This window comes from Podarcis raffonei, chromosome 12, assembly GCF_027172205.1.
Source record: "Podarcis raffonei isolate rPodRaf1 chromosome 12, rPodRaf1.pri, whole genome shotgun sequence".
Taxonomy (NCBI): domain Eukaryota; kingdom Metazoa; phylum Chordata; class Lepidosauria; order Squamata; family Lacertidae; genus Podarcis; species Podarcis raffonei.
The window spans coordinates 33,841,524-33,866,187 of NC_070613.1; the positions used below are offsets into that span (position 1 = coordinate 33,841,524).

Here is a 24,664-nt window from a genome sequence, read left to right on the forward strand (position 1 = left end):
CACTTTTAGGTTTCTTTTTATTTGACATCTTGTATGAACAAATTATGAAATATACCTCACAAATTGGAAATATTTACAGTTTCTTTACAGCAAGGCATTGTTCAGGTTTTGACTTATGGCATCCTTAAAGCATTCTGTCTTTCAAAACAAAGACATCCGTGTTGTTGCAGCATGCTCATAATTCATTCATTAGGCTCTGCATAGGAAAGGCGAGCCTTTCAAGTCTCATTTCCATTCCTGCCATTGTGCAATCCATTGTTTAAATGCTCTCCATTTTCACGTCTGTGGGTTGTTGTGTTTTAGTTTTAATTTCAGGAAATCGTCATAAGGCGAGCCCGAGTAAGAGTCTGAAAAATTCATTTTAAAATATGATCACAGCCATCCAAAAATCATTCAGACAAAGGAAGAAGAAAACATTAAGGACGTTATCACTACTGTGTATCGTCAAAATATGCAGTAAAATATCTTCAAATAACGGGAGAGAAAATCAAGACGAATCTCTGCAAGGAGATGCCACTGTGCTGTTGTTGTTTTCAGCTGTGAACTTATTGCAAATAAAAAGCCGCCATGTTTCCAGTGCCCTCTCTCAAAAGTCGCTGCCATCTACATCTTTGCCTCTTAAAGAAAATCCTGAAAGTAGTTGTTCTTCTTGAAAACTGTAAACTGTTCAGTAGGCTCTTCCATTATAAATTAGGTGTGGGCCTCCATTACACATGTTGTCTGTCATTTCCTGTAAGCATAAAATGGGGAGTTATGATTAAAGGCATTTTTTTGTCAGCTTTGCATGTTGCTAATTAGCCAGTACAGATTTAAGCAACGTAAGGACTGAAGCTCACATCTGGCCTGTGCCAGATTTTCTTTCCTAGAATTTTTCCACCCAGAACGATCAGCCCATGGGTGCATTGCCACACAATGACAGTATGGAGCTGCCAGACAATCTGTTCAATGAGAGATTGGATGACCCTGACTATTAGGAGTCAGCATGGTGTAGCGGTTAGAGTGTTGGACCATGACCTGGGAGACCAGGGTTCAAATCCCCACTCGGCCATGAAGCTCTAAAGATGTCCTTAGGCTAGTTGCTCCCTCTCAGCCTAACCTACTCCCCACAGGGTTGTTGTGAAAATAAAATGAGGAGAAGGAGAACTAAGTACACCACCTCAAGCTCCTTGGAGGGAAAAGTGGCATAGAAAAGTATAAATAAATGAACATTTAATGAGCCGTCATTCTGATCTGTTTGTGAGATTAGAAGACATTGTGCTAAGCAAGTGTCATCCCAAGCAAGTGTCATTCCTCATCCCTTTGCTTATTAGGGAAAAGTTCTGATCTTTTGGAAATCAGGCTTGTTGTGTGAGGGCTCCAAATCAGCTTCAATTGCACAGCCTGAATTTCCTGGGGTATGATTGAATCCCACCCAAAAGAGTGACAGTCTGGAAGCGCCCTTAGTCATGGGTGTGGAAAAGCCTTGGTAGTTTGCGGCCCACAGGCCTGAGGCTGCTTCCCCGGCTCATCGGTTAGGGGAGCTTAATGCTGTGTAACATGATGTAATGAAAAGTGATTGTATGAGAGAGCTAGACAAAAACCCCAGACATTCTTCAGCCACCCAAATGGAAGGATGCTACGCACGGAAGCATAGCAAAAGCTTCTTCACCAACCTTACCCATTCCAGCACAAAGGCAACAAGTTAAAATGAAGACATCCCCTGTACACCTGCAACTGATCTTGAAGCTTAGCTACTACCGCAAATGGCTATGAATTCAGAAGACAGTACCAGTTGCAAGAAACCATGGGGAGAAGAGTGCTGTTGCCCTCAGGTTCTGCTTGCGGTCTTCCTATAAACATCTAGTTGGCCACTGGATTCTGGACTAGACGGACCGCTGGCTGGATCCAGCAGGCTCTTATGTTCTTAAGCTTGATGGCCTGGTTGTCACCCATCCCTCTAAGTTTTATGACTTGCCTGGTATTTTCCTGTGTTAAGCATCTGCCTCACTGCTGCTTTAACTTAGCTTTCACTTTCTTTTCATGGTGGCCCTCGAGCTCCAGTTCTCCTTAGGTCCTGATAGGTTTCTGTTTCTCAACAACTTATATTTCACATTGAGATGTGGACCTACTTCAGGGATGTGGCTCATCTAGTTGTTTTACTCCAACTCCCATCATCCCTCACTATTGGCCATGGTGACTGGGGCTGATGGGAATTGGAGTCCAATGTCATCTGGAAGGCCCTAGACTCCTTATCTCCTCACCCCTGGTCTACTGACTTCTTTCTTCTTCATTCCCAGTGCTGTTGGGATCTGCCTCCTGGTTATTTCAACTCTCTTCACAGCAACAGGACACCTGCCCTTCCTTCACCCTAGACAGCAGATAGCATGTGACTGAAAAAGTGTCTTTGACAAGCGGTAGCAGCAGAAACAACAACAACAACTTATTATTTATACCCCACCCATCTGGCTGGGTTTCCCCAGTCACTCTGGGCAGCTTCCAGCCAAATATTAAAAACACAATACCGCATCAAACATTAAAAAACTTCCCTAATGGTCGCCCTAAGCAGTTTCTTACAATAAATCTGTCTTGTTCTGTAATGCCCCATGGAAGAAATGGAACCTATGTTTGTATTATGGAAGAGATGAGAACTGGGTCACAATTTGATACCTTGGTCTCTGCTGGGATTTCCAGGAAGGGCGCCAGATAATGTCGGTTGAGGTGAGGGTGTGGTGATGTAGATACCTGTCTGCTGGGAAACAGAGTGAGATGAGTAAACTTAACATCCCTTCAGCCATTAAGCAGCCAATGGATGTCACCAGTGAAAGCCAGTATCATCCAGTAAAACAAATATTGGAGGAGGGCTCAGGAGCTCTTCAGTCAACCAAGTCACTGTGTTTGCTTAGGTTTCCCCATTTGTAAAAAGGAAATTACGGAGCTTGCTTACATGATCAGAGATAACGGAGGGTGTATCAGTACTATGAGTACTATCACATTAAAATACAGGAGGAGGAGGAAAGTCCCTGATTATACCCATTATAACTGGATTCTGCCTCAGATATAACTTTTCATAGTATAAACAAATCCAGACTTGTTGAAATAGTTGAAAGAGGAGAACAACTCAGGAGAGTTGTGAGGATGGATGGATAAAGGGCCGTTTTAGGCACTTCTCACATGGGAAGTGCAACATCATGGTTTTGTATCCTTTGTGAGCTACTGGGGGGGAGTCTAAATTCTCAGTTCATTTGGGCTTCCAGTTCCGGTCTGCCTTAATGGAGGCAACACCCACTACAGCAGGAGATCGTTGCCAAAGAAAAAACAAGGATGATTGAGGGTAATTATCCTTGCAAGTTCGCCCCAGGGGCAGGGGGGAATGGGCTTCACTCGCAGTTCATCTCAGTACTTGGCTCTTGCCAGGATATTAGCTCCACCCAAGGCATGATGAAGAAGAGCAACAACCAGGAAAAGATAGACATAATATTTTACAAGGACAGGAAGAAACATCACAGACAGAATAATTGCCACACACAGGAAGAGCAAGGAAATAGTTTGAATGTTTAACTGTAAATTTATAAATCATTTAATATGTCAATACAAATGGAAGTTGTTAATATAAGTTGTTGCATAAGGGATTGTTATTTTGACTGGAGTGTAACTGAAATTAATAAGGCTTTGGAATGCAGAAATAAAGTAAATCATCAAGCCATCAATTCTAGCACGCGGGGGGGGGGGTCACCTAAATTATATAATTTGGCATCTGAATAATTGGTATTAGTAATTGTATTATAATTTGGCATTGTTATAGTGAGGCTATTATTGGATTATTGTAAATGAAAACTAATAAAAATTATTATAAGAAATAAATTCTCAGTACATTCATTCAAAAATGCTTACATCAAGTTAGCTATTTGAATTTTGCTTCTGAAAGTCATTATGATTATTGATGGTCAGTTTTTTAAACGAAATTGTTTAACTCATGACACTAAGCTTACAACTGTGCAGTGCTTTGTGGGGTTTGTTTTCAAGGGGTACTCAAGGGTACACAGTACCAGCACCTCTTTTTGTTGTTAAAAAGTGTGGCACCTACTGTAACAATTTCATGGTGAGTACCGACACCTATTTTTCTAGAAAAAAAGCACTGCAACCGTGTCAGTCTAAATCAGGAAAGTGCAATGCAAAAAAGTGTAAGTTTTTTTTGTTTTAAAAGATGATTTGGCTGTATGTGACAAGGGTCTGTATTTTAAGTGCATACTGATTTGAAAAGGTGTAAGTCAGTCCACCGGTACATTCAACAAAATGCTTATTTGGATGCCTATAGGCAGGAAGACAGGAGTGCCTGGCGTGCTCTGGTCCATGGGGTCACGAAAAGTCGGACATGACTAAACAACTAAACAACAACAACAATAAGGATCAATAAGTTAAATGAAGAACATACTTCCAACTCTAACATCTTACTGTGCAGTTTTCTGTGTCATGTTTCCTAGAAGTATTGTAAGTGAATAAAGACTTCTGGGGGTGATTTCAAAGCACCAACCAAGGACTCAGCTACATTAGTCAAAAAATAGTGCTTTGAATGTGTTATAAACATACAACACAAGATAGCACTGGAGACCAAAAAAAACTTTGTGATTTTCATAATGTTTTGTTTCTTTTGTTTTAAAGATTTAATTCTGACTTATTCATAGCATTTCCTCCCTGTGTGTAGATCCACCCCAAGTCTGATTATGCATTCCTGTAAGAAACTAAACTTGCTACAGAGTTATTAAAAACCAAACCAAGCATTGTAGCATTCTAGAATTTAGCATACCTTGAAGGTAACTCTGGTGTCGGGGGTACCACTGGGCAGCTGGGCAGGTCGGTTATTTCAATACCCCTCAATCTCTAATATAGATATAACAGTCACAAATGAGGCAGAGAAACAGGCAGCATGTCAGTATCAATATATAGAAAGTTGTACTTCCTGTACAGATGTACACAATCAGCAACTTCTGGCAATATACTCTAGTGCTGGACTGTACCTCTTTAGAGTATAGGAGCAGATGACCAAGGGCATTCTCTTGCTAAGAATACCTTGTACATCCCCAGAAAGCCTGGCTCAAACCTCCCTAGTATGCAGGTTTTGTATGCTCTGGGAATATGTGGGAGAAATTCAGCTGTCTGATTGTTCCACCTGCAGTTTGAAGCAGTACAAACCAACAGCACATCCATTGCATGGGGTTGCTGATTGCTCAGCTTGACCTCCAACATTGGGGTGGAGTTCACCTGTGGCCTCCAGTGTTGTTGGGATCCGAGCTACCATCATTCCCAGCTCTCAATGGTCAGAGATGATGTGAGTTGTCATTCAAAAGGACATCTGGAGGGCCATGGGTTTTCCATCCCTGTCCCACATAGATTTAATCTTTGGACTCTCTCCATTTTACAAAGTACTAAGCAGGGGGAAACACTCAGGGCTTTTACCCCCAGCCAAAAGTCACCAAAACTCAGTTCCTGCACCTCTCAGGTGGGCACCATTGCCATTATAAGAGAATGACTGAGGTGTTCATGGTGATTTCCAGCACCTCTTTTTCTAGGAAAATATCACTGGAAACAATATTTCCATGCAGTGAGGTGTGTCTGTATATTCACATTAATTAAGCAGGTTATTTAGGGAGTGCTAGACTTAGCGGCTAAGCATTTGTCTATCTTATACAATGGAACAATGTAGATAATTGACGCATTTTGTTGAAATGGGTGTACTGCGGAGATACGGTATCCAAAAATAGCTTTCTATAACAGAACGAAGCGTGCACCATACGGCAGTGTTTCATTTCCCAGTCCTTTGTAAAGCCGAAAATTGAATTCTTCCCCTTACTGCTGAATGAATATATTAGAACACAAGAAGAGCCTTTCGGGAAGAAACGCAACGGTTCGGGAAGACTGCCCAACTTACCTTCTCGCCCATTTCGTGGGAGTGATGCAGCGAGTGCTCTCTTTCTGAAAACATTCTTCTCTGCTCGTAGCTGGCTAGCCGACAAGTCAGCCACGAGGACAGAGTGCAGCCACCGATGCCGATGCAAGCCAGGGACATGGAGGTGACATGCAGAGGATAGAGAGCTGAGGATTTCTTTGTCAGAGCCCGAAGGAACTGAAAATTTAATATTCCTCCAATTAGTCCACAGATACAGCAGGCTGAGAAAAGTATCATCTGGGAGGAGACAAGAAAGATCACGTTACCATGGACTTCTCGGCCAGAGAAGGCAATTGCGGTGCAGGGGGGCTAGAAAGCAGAGTGACGGACTGGCGGATATATAGCCGCACGGCCCAAAACATTTAAATAAATAAATAAAACTCCCCAGGGCAGGTGATGACAAAGTATTTTGCAGACAATACTCTATTGGCCCGAACATAAGCCGCACACGAATATAAGCTTTAAAACTGGAGGGAGGGGGAAGAAAAGAAGAAAAAAATACCCGAATATAACTCGCTCCCTTCCTTGCTGCTCCTGGCTGCATACTGGGGGGCTGCATACTGGGGGGAGAGAGCCATGCTGCATCGCCGGTGGACTTTCCCCTTCCTCACTCTTGGGGGGGGGGGAGCTCCTGTGCTGTTTGCCCCACACTCCTAACTGCATACCGTAAGGTCGCAAATATAAGCTGCATGGTCAGAATTTGGGAGGAAAGTGTGGCTTATATTCGGGCCAATACGTTACAGTGGTACCTCAGATTACAGACACTTCAGGTTACAGATGCTTCAGGTTACAGTCTCCGCTAACCCAGAAATAGTACCTTGGGTTAAGAACTTTGTTTCAGGATGAAAACAGAAATCATGCTCCAGTGGCGCAACGGGAGACGCCATTAGCTAAAGTGGTACCTCAGGTTAAGAACGGTTTCAGGTTAAGAATGGACCTCCAGAACGAATTAAGTTCTTAACCCGAGGTACCACTGTATATGCAATGGGGATTCTTCAACTGTGATGCCTGCATCACAGGGGGTCAGACCAGATGACCCTGTGGACCCATTCCAACTCTACAATTTGAAGAATCTAGAAGATAGATTTTCTGAAAACCAACCATAAATGATAAAAGACGGCCAAAAGGAATAAGAAAAATCTTTCTTGCCCAGAGACAGCATAAAATGATGTATAGCCCAGATTCAAAACATAAGCTTTAAAAGCCTGGGTGAGTTAAATACAACAACTCTTCACCAGCCTCCCGGTGAGCCTCTCTAGGCTGCTCCACAGCTGAGGTGCCACTACTGAAAAGGCCCTTTGCTTGATAGCCACCTGCTGCACTTCACGTGGTAGGGCACTCATAGCCATAGCAGGGCCTCTGAGGAAAATCAGGTAGGCACATGTGGGGGAAGGTGAGTTTTCATGGAAATACAGTTTTTGACTCCAATTACACCCAGCATGTCGATGAACACATATATGAAAGGTGTAAGAAGTAGCTATGAGTTCTACAGAACTTCTGACACCTGTGTGTACATTTTCTCAGTATGTGTAACAGGGGTTGCCATCCTTTTGGAGCCTGTGGGCACATCTGCAAACCATAGAAACCATTGTGGGCACCACGTACACCACAACCAGGCAGATTGGACAGCTTCTCATATTGGCTACCACAGAATGCTTATTTCAAGCTTATTTTCAACAGGGGTCCTAAAACTGTACACCTCAGATATCAAAAGCCAAGCTAATGAGGTGCCTAGGTAAGATTGTCCTTTGTTTTGCATCAATGGGCTCTTTGCCATTATAAATCATAATATTAGATGACATTTTTTTCAGCTGGAACTTGCTGGAACTCAATTCCAGCACCTCTCAGGTGGGTGCCATTGCCATTATAAGAGATTACATTGCCATTGTAACTCCCTTGAGACTGATCCAGCAGCTCCAGCGGGTGCAGAATGCCATGGCGAGACTCCTTACGGGGTCTTTGCCATGGGATCACATTCACCCGGTGCTATACCAGCTGCACTGGCTCCCGGTGGAGTACAGGATCAGGTTTAAGGTACTGGTTTTAACCTTTAAAGCCCTATACAGCCTAGGACCCTCATACCTACTGGACCGCCTCATCTGGTATGTCCCACGGAGGACCTTAAGGTCTTCAAATAAAAACATCTTGGAGACTTGGAGATCCCAGGCCATAGGGAGGTTAGGCTGGCCTCAACCAGAGCCAGGGCTTTTTCGGCTGTAGCTCCAATCTGGTGGAACGCTCTGTCACAAGAGACTAGGGCCCTCCAGGACTTGACATCTTTCTGAGATGGAGCTGTTCCACTAGGCCTTTGGCCAAGGCACAGTCTGATCTCCTCTCTCCTTCTGTAATCCTCATAGAACTCTAGCCCAATGGTTGCCATTATTTTGATTCTGAATTGATTTTAGAATGTATACAACCCACTTTCCTATGGGATTAGGCCAAGGGCAACACAAAATTAAACTGAATCTTGCCGGTCGCTCGCCTCTGGCCCAGAGTAGGAAAGTACCTACCTTTCCCAAGGGCACTTTCCACTGTCCTTTTCGAGATGGAGCATGGCATCTTGCAGCAGTAAATAATTAAAGGCACACGACAGTTTGCATTTCATCTATTGATACATAATACAAGTCATGCAAAAACTTACGACAAGTCCTGATTTTTTTTTGGCACACAGTATTCCACACGCTCCACAAAGCAGAAACTGTAACAACAAGAAGAACATATGTCATAACTGAAAGTGTAGAACAGCAGCGTCAACTCTGCCGCGCTGTAAAACAATGAAAACCGTAGCAGAATATTCATTTCTTTAAAGCTGTGGCTATATCTAGATGACAGGATTACTCTTTCGAAAAACAGTTTTCAGCCAAACCTCTTTGTATTTAGGAACAGCACAAACCAAATCCAAAATCCACTGGGTTGAGAGTTTGGATTCGGCAATCTTGGAGCCACATCAACATCCCATTGCAGCCATCTTAAAAGGGAACTTCTGAGGAGTTGTGGGAAAGGGAAAGGGGAGTCTTACACTTATTCAAAACCCTGTTTGGCTCCATCCTGTCATCTAGGGCCCAATCCTCAACACTTAGGCCCACACTCACCTGCAGACTCAGCCAGCAACAGCCCCTTCCAGAGGCTCCCAGATGGAGCTTGGAATGAGTCAAACTATGCCAACCTGTTACACTGATATTCTATAGTTAGGATTCCTCTGAAAGTCTGTTTCTAGGCCTGTCTGCAAGGTCTGCTACAGGTCATATCTGGCAGGTCATATCTATCCTTGAGTGCATGCAAAGTTATTCATATTTCCTATTAACCAGCTATTGAATGTTCCTCCTTTTGCAAAAATGTTTTACAGCCATCCTCTTACTTCTGGTCAAAATGGTAGGGCTATGGATTCTACTTTTCCTTCTCAGCTCAGCCTTAAGAAATGACAACCAGTGGCAATAATGGTCATGAACACAATTATACTTAATGTGGAAAAGTCAGCCAAATGCTACAAGCCAAGCATCTTCATGCATAGAAAATTTCAAATAGTGAATTCCAATAAATGAATCTGATGTATTTAGTGCAGAAACTGAAGCACAAAGTCTAAAACTGGGAATTTAGATTTCAGCACATTTTCCTGGGAATAAGCATAATTGAACATACTTCAATAGACTTCCAAGAATAGCTACATGAATCGCACTGCATGTCCAACTTTTTTCTTATTCTCAACAGAGAAATCGTAGAAACCCAAATTTAACCCCTCCTCCAATTTACCACCATACAGTGCTTACACATGAAAACACTGTTTCACATTAACATTCAATTATTATTATTTTTAAATCTAGGGAAATTCAACACATTCCACCTCATCCTCCTGAAAAAGTTCAATTCTGTTTCAAATATCACCAGACCTAAATGCTGTCAGAGTGGTCTGTGGACTGTAAATGTTAATGGCTGGAAAACCAAGATGAACCCAGTGTGTTTGGTTATACCTAAGCCCAACACTGTGTAAGATGTCACACGTGCATGGATACCAGTTGGTGTCACCATGTCTGAGTAGTTCTCTGGGCCCAGCAACCCACAATGCAGCAGTGGTACATGCAACATGGCAAATTACTCTGTAGTGAAGTGAGGTTCACCACACTGGCTCTCTTGGAAGCACTTCTGCTCTCTGGTGGTAGATCACTTGATGGAATGCAATCATTGATACATAGACACATCACAATTAGCTTTTCCGGCAGACATAGTCTAACCTCGGTGTAAGCTTTGTGTAGCTTAATTGAGCTGAATTCTCAATAAATAGGATGCCTGGAGGATTCCTTAGGTGATCAGTAATTTGGAACCATCTGTACCCCAGACTAACTACCTTGTGACATAGGAAGAATCTGCACCTATAGCAGTGAGGCTACAGGCACGATAATACAGGAGAGCAGCAGCAAGACTCGACAGTGGAATTTGCTGCCAGGAGTGTGGTGGAGTCTCCTTCTTTGGAGGTCTTTAAGCAGAGGCTTGACAACCATATGTCAGGAGTGCTCTGGTGGTGTTTCCTGCTTGGCAGGGGGTTGGACTCGATGGCCCTTGTGGTCTCTTCCAACTCTATGATTCTATGATTCTATGATTCTATGATTCTATGATTCTATGATTCTATGATTCTATGATTCTATGACTCAGCCTGCCAATATCCTATAAAAAGGTCAGGGGTGTGCAGTGACTTAAAGTGCAGCATAGGCAGGAAAGACAAAAGTAGGTGAACCAAGGATGAAGAATCTGGGGCCCTCCAGATATTGTTGGATTACACCATCCCTGACTATTGACCATACAGGCTGCAACTGATGGATGGAAAGTGGAGTCCAACATCTGGAGGACCACAGACTCCCCTAGTCACCCTTTTCTTCTCCAAACTTGGTTCTCACCTGTCAGCTTTCTTCCATGTTACTTTCAATTACAGAGCCCTACAAGGTGCAAAGGGTTCAGCTTTCTCCTGGTGCATTTTAAAGCTCTTTCTCCATCCATCCAGCCATCCATTCATTCTCTCTCTCTCCCTCCCTCTACCTCTACTCACTCTCTCTCTCTCTCTCTCTCTCTCTCTCTCTCTCTCTCTCTCTCTCTCTCTCCCACACACACACACACACACACACACACACACACTCTTAAGGCTAATCCATGCTTTCTCTTGTCCTGCCACTTTCCCCCTGGGGAAAACCACTCTTTAGTGCTCAATTGGAACAAACAGCAATTCAGCTTTATCCGGATTGACATTTGCTCCTATTTAGAGTGAAAATGGGTTTTCCCTAGGGGGAAAGGAGCAGGGCAAGGGAGAAACCACTTGGACCCATGTGTAGAAAGTGTGGGTCAAGTGGAAAATTGCTCACTCGTTTTTTTTCTAGGCACATTTTCTGACACACATCATGTTTGGCCTGAAGCAACTACTTTTATCAAGTATGATTCTCATCCTCTGCCCAGATTGTTTTAACTTGTGTATTACTCCAGTCCACATCCTCAATCTGCATAGAAAGCAGGTAAGCAAGACATGTCACAATCTGCATAAACTCTAATTACGAATAAACTGTCATTGGATATTACTGGAGGCAAAAAAATAAATAAACGGTTGCATAAAGTTACTTGGGGAGGCCATTCAGGCCGAAATGTGCATTAATCTAATAAGTTCCTGATGTAGTTTGGAAATGAATTGCCTTTGTTCTGATCCACTTGAGCTTCTTAAACCAAAATGAAAAGACTGCCATAAATCCCCTTACAGGCAATTTCTTTCCTAGTGACTTAAATAAATTCAGCCTGCAACCCGGGAAGTGCTTGGAAGATCTATTGAATGCTATGATTTGGCTGTCTGCAGATTCTTTGCTGGCAGAAAAAATGGGTCTGGAGCAGAGAGGGGAGGAACTGAGGCAAGGAGCTGAGACCCGGGTCTCTCCTTTCATAAACTGTGGATGACACTCTCCGTAACTTAGGAAGCAGACCCTGAGACAGTAATAGGCTGGTTGAAAGCTAAAAAAAACATTGAAGATCACTGCACATAAGACAGAGGTGCTGTCAGCCTATGATTTAGGGAATGCTGTTGAGTCAATCTTTGTTATGGGGCTGCACTGTCCCTTAAGAAATAGATGTAAAGCTTGGGGGAAGCATTGATATCAGGTTTGTGGAAGCCCAGATGTTGTTCAACTGTGTATCATCCCTGGCTATGAACCATGCTTGCTGGGGCTGATGGGAGTTGCAGTTCAGCAACATCTGGAGGGCCAAAGCTTTCCTACACCTCGTTTAGATCCTGTGCTACTGCTGCTTGTAGTGCCTTCCATAAGCTTTGCCCAGCATGTCAGCCATACCCCTTCTTGGGGAGATGATCTCCGTCCACAGTTAAAACATACTCTGGCTACATCCAGGTTAGGTTGCTGCAAAGCACTGGTGTGGACCTTCCAGGCCACAGGCCTGATTATGCCTATCAGGTCTTGGAGACTGGCCACTAGGCTATTTGGGGGAAATCCTAGAATCCTAGAATTGTAGAGTTGGAAGGGACCTGAGGATCATCTAGTCCAACCCCCTGCAAAGCAGGAATATGCAGCCTTCCCACATGGAGATCGAACCTGCAACCTTGATGTTATCAGCAGCATGCTCTAACCAACTGAGTTAAGCTATTTTGTGAACCAGCATGTAAAAACCAAATACAGTGGTACCTCGGGTTACATACGCTTCAGGTTACATACGCTTCAGGTTACACACTCCCATAACCCAGAAATAGTGCTTCAGGTTAAGAACTTTGCTTTAGGATAAGAACAGAAATTGGGCTCCGGCGGCGCGGCAGCAGCAGGAGGCCCCATTAGCTAAAATGGTGCTTCAGGTTAAGAACAGTTTCAGGTTAAGTACGGACCTCCGGAACAAATTAAGTACTTAACCCGAGGTACCACTGTATATAAATGAATCAGGGAGGTGAATCAGGGCACCCATGAATGAAGATCATGGAAGTGGGGGGGGGGATGTTCAGCCCTGCATCCCCACACTGTGATTCACAAGATTCTGGCTGTGGGATTCAGGTATGTGGGGACAGGCAGAGGAAAAAGAAAATGTGTTATGAGGGTCAAAGGAACATGGTCTCCTTCAACCTTTCTGTAGTACTAGGAAGTTTGCTTGCTTACTCTGGGATGCTTCCAACATATATAAAAACATAATAAAACATTAAACTTTTTTTAAAAAAAGCTTCCCTATGCAGGGCTGCCTTCAGATTCTTCTAAAGGTTGTATAGTCACTTATCTCCTTGGCTCAGAGGTCTCATAACGCCACCCCCTTCAATATTTCTCCAGTGAAAAACAGCGATGTCCTAAGGAAAAGGGGGACATTCTGGAATCAAATCAGAAACTGGGATGGCTTCTGTAAATCCAGGACTGTCCCTGGAAAAGAGGGGCGCATGGAGGTTTCTGAGCTAATGGCTTCTAAGTTCTATTGAAATCAGTGACTTAGATCAGTTGTGACTAAGGTGCCCTTATTCACAGCTGCCGCTGCCTTTGGACTGCTTTTCTCTGAAGCTATTCCATGCAGCTGGGGCTGTGACTATACAGAATCCCAATCACCAGATGGGATTGTGTCACACATAAAAGGGGCTACCACACATCTGTGTCTCTTGTCTAAAGAGCACCTAAAATACCACTGATTTCATTCAATGAAATTAGGTGCAGCTAGTTTCTCTGTAAAGGAGCCTAACTGGGTTTACTGTAGGCAGACCGAGAGGTGACTAAACCAGAGAGAAGATTCAGAGAATGAATAATCATTGGATCAGTTTTGGCATTTGAATGCCACTCATTTGTCACTCATTTCAGAAGTGAGTCATCAGGGTTTTCTGTATGAGTGATAGAAATGTTTAACTGTCAATAAGTTAGCAGGTTTGCTTTGTGTGTGTGCTTGCTATTACATACAGCTTCTTCCTTAATATTCACACACACAAGTTAGACTTTGGAGGGAGACGGGGGGGGGGGGAGAGAATGGTGCAGCCTGAATGATCAGAATCTCCACACTGATCCATGTGGCGGTTCCCGAACCATCCACGGGCTGGATCCAGAAGGCAATTGGGCTGCATCCAGCCCCCAGGCCTTAGTTTGCCAACCCATGATCTAAGAGAACAGATCCAAGGTTAGCAGAGAAAGTTGGCAAAAAGGAAGACTATGTCCAGCTTTTACCTTCAGGTACTCTCTCAGGCATGGGACGCGGGTGGCGCTGTGGGTTAAACCACAGAGCCTAGGACTTGCCAATCAGAAGGTCGGCGGTTCGAATCCCCATGAGTGGGTGAGCTCCCATTGCTCAGTCCCAGCTCCTCCCAATCTAGTAGTTCGAAAGCACGTCAAAGTGCAAGTAGATAAATAGGTACCACTCCAGCGGGAAGGTAAACGGCGTTTCTGTGCGCTGTTCTGGTTCACCAGAAGCGGCTTAGTCATGCTGGCCACATGATCCAGAAGCTGTACGGCGGCTCCCTCGGCCAATAAAGCGAGATGAGCGCCGCAACCCCAGAGTCGGCCACGACTGGACCTAATGGTCAGGGGTCCCTTTACCTTTACCTTACTCTCTCAGGCACTGTTTGGTAGCTTGGATGATTTTGCAAGCGAACTAGACGAAGAGTGATCAGTCTAGCAGTGGTTATTAATTTAGCAGAACCTAATAACTCATGAAAGCTATTGTACTTTAACGTTATTATAGTAAGCTGCTCAGAGAATGCTGTTATCACCTGACATAATAATGTCATTAACATTGTTCTCTTTCCCTCCCCACCTCTCCCTCTAGCTACCTTTCTCCCCATGTGCGTGTGCGGCTGAGCATCAGTTCACACAACCACTAATACAGCAGTCCAAAAGCCTTGTTGCCCCACTTGTGGGGAGGGAGGTTGGATTCACCCACCCAACAGCCTCCCGCCAGCTCCTGCCTGAGGCATGAGACACCTTCCCCTTCTGCCAGCACAGGCAGGGGGGAGTGCCACTGGTGAGACCCCCCCCACTGGAAGTAGCCAGTCACAACATGGGCCACTCCAAGGATAGGGACAGAGCCACCCCACGACCCATTGGATCCTGAGCCAACCCACTGCTGTTGGGTGATGGCTTCAGGCCCAGTCTAAGCCCAGTCACCATATCTTCTCCAGGCTACCTGCCCCCTTTCTGTTCTAACCACCAGTTAGGATTTCCCCTCTGACACAAGATCAGATGTTTCCACCACTTCCCTGCAATGGGCTCATATGAGGCCCTTGCTCATGGGTCTAGCTCAGTTTCTCAGTTTTCTCTTCTTAAATTGGCTTCTCCACATTTCTGCAGCAATTTGAGATTTTCAAAAAAATCCTCCCGAAAATTCACCAGCATTTTAGTACTGATTTCTCTGAATAAACACCTCTGGGTGCCGTTTTGACCCATGCAGGCACTTTTGCAAACAGTTTATCCTAAGACAATGCACAGTATGTGCCATTTTCGCAAATGTATCTGTTTTTATGCACCATCTCCCCTAGCATATGCAATGCTGTAAACATTGTTTGGCTGGGGAACTGCCCTGCAAAATCAGAGAAGAGAACATTGCAAAAGAGCACTGGGTTTCAGTTCTCAGGCAGTTTCAGAACATGCACATTTGATAGCTTCATCTTCAGATGCAAACCAGATTAATTTTCTCCCGCATCTCTGATTCGGGTTGTAGTTGGTGCACTGAAGCGAAAGCTGATAAGAGTAGTGGTGAGCCCAGCTGCAATATGAATGGGTAGATGGCTGCAGGTGGGGCTTTGACATCCATACCATGAATGTGCTGTACAGCAAGCTGTCCATGTGCTGAGCAGCAATGTGAAAGAGACGAGGCTATTTTGTTTCTTACTTGTTGGATATTATTGTGTACATTTTTTTTGAATATGTTAAATTTAAATCAATTTTCTTTACTTTGAACCAGGGTTGTGGGGACTCAGTTCCAGTGCCTTTTTTTTAAGATGCCAAGAAGTGCAGTAGTGGTAAATTCTGAGGCCATGTCAGTGTGGTACAGTGGTTATTGTGCTAGACTAGGACCAGTGGGACCAGGGTTCAAATCCCTACTCAGCCATGAAGCTCACCAGACCAGTTAACCACTCTCAGCCTAGCCTACCTCACAGAGCTGTTGTGCAGATAAAATGGGGAGGAAGAGAACCATTTATGGCACCTTGAGCTCCTTGGAGAAAAGGTGGACATATATATAATAAATACAGGGAATAAGTTCAGGTGCTTTTCATGACAACCCCAATAGCTATGCTTCTTCTGAGATTAATTCTCAGAAAATGATTAATACTGAAAATGATTTTTTTGACCAGTGCAGACACTACAGCTTCAATATCAAACTAAATTCTCTCTCTCTCTCTCTCTCTCTCTCTCTCTCTCTCTCTCACACACACACACACACACACACACACACACACAAGCACACTTTTGCTTATTATCCAGCCTGATGGACAGTTCTGACTCAAATGCTTGCAAGCTATTTTGCAGCATTTTGGTTACCATAACAAAGTGACTTGGGAGTTTTTCAAAAAAATAAAGTGGCATATTCATGCTAATATGACCCATCTCTATGTCTGCTTTGCCTACTTAGTGAGTTTCACTCTTTGAGAACAGCTTCTTTAACAACTGGTACAACAGTTGTGACCTTCCCTGGACTGGGAGAGCTTGATCACACTAATTCAAGACTGTGTTAGTGCAATGCAGTCCAGTATATAGAGCTTCGTTTGAGTTTGGCCCAGAAACTGCAATCAGTGCAGAATACTGCAGCATGATTTCTGACAGGAACGAGACCCTGTCAGCATATTGCACCCCTGCCCAGAGATCTGCACAGCTGCTGATTTCTTACCGAGCCAATTTCAAGGTGCTATTGGTATTATGGCATATAAGCTATTATACAGTATGGTCATATCTAAAGCTCTCAACAGCTTGGGACCAGTTTACTTGAAGGATAGCCTTACCCCATATGCACCCACTTGATTACTTTGATCTGTGGAAGCGGCACTTTTACAAGTATCACATGATGTATGTTTCACAGATACAAGGAATTGATCCCTCACTGTGGCAGCACCTACTCTCTGGAAGTCCCTGCCCATTAATGTTAGGTAGGAGCCTTCACTGTATTGTTTTCAGCACCTGCTACAAAATAAAAAATAAATAAAAAAACAAACCTACCCATACATGTATTTTTAATATTTGCTTATGTATTAAAGTTACATTCTGTCTTTCCTCCCAAAGGAGCCCAGGGCAGCACATCATTTTGTTATGTGGTTTTACAGTAAGCCCACAACTTATGTGCACTTAGTTTGTGCACACTGAGCTTTACACACATGGGGAATTTTTTTTTTAAGGGGGTGGACAGCTTTGGGGGGAAATAACTTTGGCAATCCTGCCCACCACTGAACTCAATGCATTCTGATTTTACACAATTTTGGTTTTAGTCATGAGTTTGACTATACATATACAGTATAGTCAATGCATTTTGATTATACATGATTTTGGTTTTCGTCATGATTTAGTATGAACATAATCCCGCGTAGGCTGTGAGCTTCCTGCATTATGTATATTTCTTTTAAAACTTCTGATTTTATTTTTGTTTGGATACCTGCTTTTAACATTTGATCTGATCAGAATTGTTCAATGAACCTTTTATATTGTTTTATGTAAACCGCCTAGAGGTTTTTTTTGTTGATGAAGCAGGATATTAAATCTCATTAATTGATTGATTAATGAAATGGTTGGCATGAAGAGGATTGGCCAATCATAGCCCCCTCCAGGAAATGACATCATCATCCTTGCTGTGTGATAAATGGTGGTGCTTCCTCCCTGGCCTGCTACGCCATGGTGTCAGGGCTCAGCCCAGAATCAGAGGAAGTGAAGAAGAGAGCAAGTGAGCGAGTGGGTGGGTGTCTCTCTTGTTAATAAACAGAGTGACTTCCAAGCACCACAGGGAACCACTGCCAGCAGCCCTCTCAAACATCTGAAATGAGAAGAAAGGCCTGTCTAGATCCTAGACAGTTTCTAGCCTGGGCACTTCTTGTTTGAGAAATCAAAACACTGAATCGATATGGCACTTTTGAAGTTAATAGCTAGCACATGGACTACCACTGATGTGACTTACATAATTCAGGATTATTATTTTTTTAAAAAAAGCAGATTTATTCTTCCTTTTTGGTGGATGCATGCTAGCATGCCTTCCTCTGTGTGTAGAGGCGATTTGTATGCATGCTGTCACTCTCTTCGCAGTGTATGCCTGTGTGCTCAACAAGCTCGTGCAATTGGTTCTGCCGTTTCTATGGAGAAGCAGCTCATTCCGTGTGAGTAGTAGATTTTTTAAAAAGTCAAATCTAGCAGCAATTCTATTCACCTCAAAGGACTAATTACACCTCACGTTGTATGACTATGACAAGTAATACAAGTGGAAAAACATCCAGCATACAATGGCTGGATTCAAATAATTTTTGTATTTCAGTCTTTTATCCACTTGTATAACTGAGAAGACAGACATATCACAGGCAAGATAAGGGTCTCCACACAGATGAGATTAACTGAGTGATTGATTTTAGGTTGTTGCCATATAACTAGACTCTTCTTCCAATATCTGTTGCCTTAACTGAAGCTGATTTCTTACAGAGTGAGAACCATGCCAAATTTCAACTCCAGAAAAATTAGGTGGACAGAAGCAGAAGATCCTTAATATATTTTACTACATATTTTAATGTATTTCTTTTCCTTTAATTTATCTCTTCTCGGATATATTAACCTTTCTGCACTTGAGCTTGGAAAACTCGTTAGCTCTCACATTTGTAATTAGTGTAACCATTCTGTTCTGAGGTCCCTTATTGGAGTAGAGCTCTATATTTTGACAGTCCACACAAATTCCTTTTAATCAGACATGTACAGAGCAATCCCACACATGTTTGTTTAGAAGCAAGTCCCACTGTGGTCAATGGAGCTTGCTCCCATATGTTTTCATAGAATGACTCTTTCCTATTGTTTCCAAAATACTTTGGGTTCAGAAGTCCTAGGTTCACTTAAAAGACAGCTGGTAGAAGAGCTGGCAAGATATTCACCCAAGCCCTTAAAGTCAAGACCATACTGAACTAGATTTAGTATGAGACAGCTTCATATCTTTCTAAGTGTGGGCTACACTAATCCAAGCAAAGCCATGAATTTTTAGCATCTTTGGACCATCCTTGGTACCAAGGATCTTCCAGGTCTAATATCCCTGTCATGAATACAGAGATGAGCACTAGACAGCCTCTAAGTGGACCTTTGGCCCTTCAGATGTTGTTGGTCTGCAGTTCCCATCACCATTGAACATTCTGGTTGAAGCTGATGGGGGTTGGGAGTCTAACTATATCTGGAGAATCACAGGTCCCCCCAGTCCTATATGGTATGTCTGAAATGGCTCCTATTAAATATAAATAATAACTGGTTTTCTTTCTTTTAAAATGATGTTTTTCATGGTTGCAGCCGGACAGTCTTTGGATTATGTACCAAAGTAAGCAAGACCCTACAATTCTTATATGGCTTTTCTGCCCCAAGATTTCTAAATCAATTTAATGATGCTAACATTTTTTAGTGTTCTTGCTCCACCCAGATGTCTTGGGTATTCAGGAAGTGTAATAGGCTTTGTCTACCACATCTTTTGATATTACTTGTAAGTAAGATATAGCCAATTTCTGCAAGAATATGCCCAATACCTCAAAGTCTGCATCTCACAGTATGTTTCCAAGTGGCCTTCAGTTATGAACAAGTTTCCACTCATACATGACCCTTTTCATTATGCAGGCAATTAGCACTGACTATATGAGCAGTTCCATTGATCTTGGTGGGTCTGCTACTGACCATGAACCAATTTTTTTTAATCCATGAAGGCAGTTAGCAATAAAACTATCTTGTGCATCAGAACTCTGCACAAATGTGACCTCAATAATTTCAATAATGGGCTTGCTTATGCAAAAAAATACTGCTGTGGACTGGAGTCACACATTGCAACTATGGCTATACTGCATGCCATTGTTGTCAATATAAATTGGTTTACAGCAATGAGAAGGTATAAACACCAAAGTTATGGAATCCCAAAGTTATGAAACACCCTCCATAAGGAAGTCTGCCTGGTTCCATTTCTGCTCACCTTGTGAAAACATATTTATTACAGTTGGCTTTTGAGATACTTTTTAACTGTATCTGAATTACAGGGTAACAATTTTGGGGTAATTTTTTAAAACCTTTACTGGCGGTGATGGTGCATTCAACTGCTATTCTCTGCTTTATAAATGTTTAGCCACTTTGAGTGTTCTTTTAAAATAGAAAAGGTGGCTAAAGGTGCCTGGCAGTAAACAAATAAAAGCAAATATATCATTTGGCAGCTTAATAGGATATTGTGGTTGGTGAGACAATATGTGTAATAGAGATGTGCATGATTTCAATCTACACAAAGCAGGATATTCTGAGCTAAGGTTACCATAGTAACCTTCCCTTTAGCCACTTATGTGTGAAACTGGGCTCCCATCTAGTTGCAGCTATTTGGAGGCAGAAGTGGGTCAAAGGCCTTTAATTAAATTTCCATGTTATGTTATTTTTAGGAAGAGTGCATAAAAATCAGCTTTCCTCTAATGGGTGTGCTCTTCAGAAGTTTGAAGCAATTCATCCCACCCTACCTGACTTATTCTCCCTCTGATACCTGAAATTATTGCAATTAAAACAAAACCATTCAGTTTCAAGCCTAATTCTGCAGTTACAAGCATGCTTACTTGGATGAATCTCAATGAATTCAATATGGCTTTCTTCGGAGCAAATATGTCTAAGATGAGATTGTTAGACCAACCACAGAGCACATTTACAGAACAGACACAGTGGTCTCCGAAAGCTTGCTGCGCCATTGATAGGGTTACAACCTGGCCAGTATCATGTGGGGAAGCTGACTGTATGAATTAGCTCTCTCAGAAGCCATTGAGTAGGGTACATCTAACTGCATCAACCAGCTCATACCCCTTGCAGTTCTTGAAAAAGGCAGAGATCTCACCCTTGTGGGAAAACAATGACAGTTTAGCAAAGGTAAGCTTGAATCCAAATACTTGAGGATGCAGTCACAAAACCATACAGCATGGCACATTTTTAAGTTAGGCATCCACCCAGAACCCAGGCTTGTGGAAATGTCCCATACGTCCTGTATGTTGTGTACCCTGCTATGTGTGTACTATCCACATGGAACAAGGTAGCTGGAAATTAATATGGTTGGATGACTCCATCATGAGTTTTAACCATGTTCTAGATCTGGCTGTTCATATATGATTTTTTTTAAGGTGTACTCATATGGGTATGCACAGAGGCAACTAGCAAGGAAGTCCAGAAATAGATTAAAAATATGCAAGATCCTTACCCAATAAAACTTCATAATAGTAGAACATTTCCAGGCTCACACTGAGGCAGGAAACCCACTAGGCTAATATGAACCTGCACCTAATTATCTAATTGTCTATACCTATAAAATTATCAGTGTCAGTATTTTTGTCCACAGCTGCTTCTTCAGCTGAGCACTGCCATTCAAAGGTTTAATGAGTACTCCTAGTCTGACAAAAGCCATAGGGTTGATTCCAACCCAAGTTTGTTGGAACTTAAGTCCCATTGATTTCATTGGGATCTAAGTGCAAGTAATTTGGGTTGGATCCAACCTGCTCTTCAGAAAGCTATACCTCCCGACACACATGCCCACTATTATACTCGGCCCATCTGAAAGTGTGAAATTGTGATTCCCAGCTCTTACCACAATCTATAAGTGCTTCTTCTGTGGCTCAGCAGCTTAATTAATATGCTGCTGTTACTTTCCAAGATACATGTACTAACATGTAGGTAAATATACTAACTAGACATTTCAACACAGGAATATGCAGCTATTTAGTCTAAAATCAGAGGAAATGGTGCACTTTCAAAACACCTTGTGCATCATTTCTTTTATTTGACCAATATAAGTCTATATGATTCTAATATTTTTCTACTTCGTTTCTCTTTAAGTTTTAAAGTTCTTATTCAGTTAAAATTATGAATCCTAATACAGGTCACATTTGCTTTGCTTTCTAATGATTTAAACAGAACCAGTGAGGAAATGTACCTTGTATGCTATGCTTTTTATACGAATCCAAGTGAAATCATTGGTCAGCATACCCCATTGTAACCTAACTAATTTCAGCTGAAAACTCCACTGCTACTCCATGATGGCTGCATTGATGATTGTTACCATGCACCACAATGTTAGCCATGCTGGGCATAACATTGAAAGTTACACATACTTAAGTCCTATCCCACTCAGTTGGATTTAATAATGTAACTGAGATTTAAAATTCAATTCATCTGAATGGAAATTAAACCTACTTAGTTTTGTTTGGGTTGCACCAAATTCCATTTAAATTAATAGGACTGGTTTCCAAAGATTATGTTTAGGAGAAGGGTGCCTAAAGCTGAGCTCTGAAGCACATTGGATGCCAGTCTCATGAATCGCAATAGAAAACAGTACAATGTACTTTCATTCAACAAATAGTTACAATGGATGGAAGAAGAAGAAGAAGAAGAAGAAGAAGAAGAAGAAGAAGAAGAAGAAGAAGAAGGGGACACCCTCTGTTGAAGCTGAGGTGTCAATCTTTGATTTACTGATATTTAAAGTGGTGGTGGTGGTAAGTGATTTCAACCAAACAACATATGATGTCAAAATGAATTGTGAATATGCTTGAATGTTGACTGACTTTGTCCACATTTTCAGTTCCTGGTAAAATCCTGACTAAAAGATGCAGTTGCTCTATCCTGATCACAATAAAATGATGTAATGCTGCAAGAATATGCTTCCTTTTCATTCTTTCAGAAATATGCAGTCTAAGGCATGTCCTTGGCATCATTTGGAAATACCTTTTTGGTCTTTGGACTACCACCTGGTCCTTTGCACAATGGTGCAACTAGATAGTTTTAGACGTAAACATCTGCTGGGGGGATACTGGCTTAAGATGGCAATGTGCATTACTTTGCTTACTTCCCAGGTGTTAAGCCACCCCTGTTCCATTTGGGAGTCCTCTGCTTATTCTGCTGCATGGGGTCCTGGACTTCTGCCTGCCTACCCACCCCCCTTGTACCAAGTCAGACCATTGGTCCATCTAGGTCAATATTATCTGCTCTGACCTGGGGCTTCAGGTAGGAGTTTTCCCAGCCCTACCTAGAGACACTTGGGAGCTGCATGCATGATGAACACTCTGCCACTGAGCTATGATCCTTCCTCCATGGCTTTGCATGGAGCAGGGCAGCTGGAAGAGTTTTACACCCCACTGTAGATTTTTCCATGGCCAAAGGCATGGCCCAGTGTTCCGCAGGTATAAATCTGATGAAGGCTGCGGTGGGGTGTGAGATTTTATGCTAGAGGGTTCAAATAAAGTTCAGGTTATGTTGTCCTAAAAATAGGTTGGGGAGGGAAGAAAGGAAGCAGTCTATACACATGGATCATGCAGATATCAAGAGTGCACTGAGCATGCAAGCTAGAGAAAGGGCCGTATGGAAAATTAGCACCCGCTGAGCACAACATCATCACCATCAAGAGTTAAAGAGAGAGTGAAATGGCTAACGTACACACACCCCGCTCCATACCGGAGAAGAGTCTCCCAGCTGAGGCGCACGCTCGGAAAGAGCCAGGCTGAAGCTGACCGCCCCCACGGCAACGCTGGAGACCCCCAGCCCTATCTCCAGCACGGAGAGCACCAGGAGGCCTCCGATGATCTGACTGCTGGTGCACATCCTCGCTCGGTCATCGTTCCTACCAAATCAGCTCCGAAAGCGACGCATTCGCCTTCTCCAAGGGGAAGGGAAGAGGGAGGAGAAGGGCTCTCCCCTCCGCGGCAAACTTTTGTCCTCTTCTTCAGCAGCAGCGGGCAGGCATATAGCCACAGCGGTGAAGGCCCGCTGGCCTCGAGTCTGGGCGTGCTTCTCTCTCCAAACCGGGCCGGAGATCCTAAATCTGGGTGCGCCTCCAGTTGATGGATCGGGGAGGTGGATTTCTCGCGCTGCTCGGTGCTGGGTGTCGAGGAAGCCCGGAGCGGATAAAGCGCCGCTGCCGCCACGCACAGCCTGAAGGAAGCTTCAGCGGGGAGCTGTCCGAGGTGCTGATTCCTCCTTCCCCGAACCTCCCCGACGCGCGCTCTCCAGACGCTTCCTGATCACACGACTCTCCTCAGCGGTGGCATCGATCTTGTTCTCCTTTGGGGTGTCTGTCTCTGCCTTGCTCTCTCTTTCTGCGGACGCTGTATAATAAGAGTCTGGATATCCTTGAGGCTGGCGAAGGCAGATTAAATTCAGCACCACGCTCCTCTCCTCTCGCGCTCAGCTGGTGTCTTCTCCAGAAAAGAGAGAGGGGGGAAAAGCGACCTTGTCTGAGCGCCTCCTTCGCTCTCATTGGAATGACCTCGCCAAGAGTTGGCTGGAGGGAGGAGACGCCGAAGGGGGAAGCCCAGCCCTAGCAAGAATTATGCATGAGCCTGGACGCGGCAAGTTCACAGCAGCCCCGACACAAGCGCTCACGCCCAGCGCTTTGAACCAACCCCAGCGACGACGCCGCTGGTGTAATTCTTTATAATCTATGGGGTGCAAAACTGCAGGTCTCTTTTGGTGCATTGTGTGGGGGTAGAGCAGTGGTGGAGTCAGGTAATTTTTGACACAGCCCCCTCACCCACCCCAGACCTATCTTACTGGGGTTCCTCCTCTATAGATGGTAATGTGGTGGGTTCCCCCCGCCCCCGCT

General features: G+C 43.5%; 1 protein-coding gene across 6 annotated transcripts; it reads right to left on the bottom strand.

Moving 5' to 3' along the window:
* On the bottom strand, positions 1 to 24,664 carry TMEM196 (transmembrane protein 196). 6 transcript variants are annotated; one of them, XM_053410203.1, is made up of 6 exons: positions 23,506 to 24,660; positions 8,565 to 8,621; positions 5,906 to 6,160; positions 4,784 to 4,857; positions 2,647 to 2,728; positions 1 to 730 (listed from the first exon to the last, which is right to left on the bottom strand). In XM_053410203.1, exons 1-6 carry the CDS (start codon positions 23,662 to 23,664, stop codon positions 668 to 670), a joined length of 690 nt encoding a protein of 229 aa, XP_053266178.1. In that variant the 5' UTR covers positions 23,665 to 24,660; the 3' UTR covers positions 1 to 667. The 6 variants fall into 6 exon arrangements, with proteins under 6 accessions (XP_053266178.1, XP_053266179.1, XP_053266176.1 ...); XM_053410204.1 differs by having other exon boundaries at positions 23,518 to 24,659; XM_053410201.1 differs by having other exon boundaries at positions 23,500 to 24,658.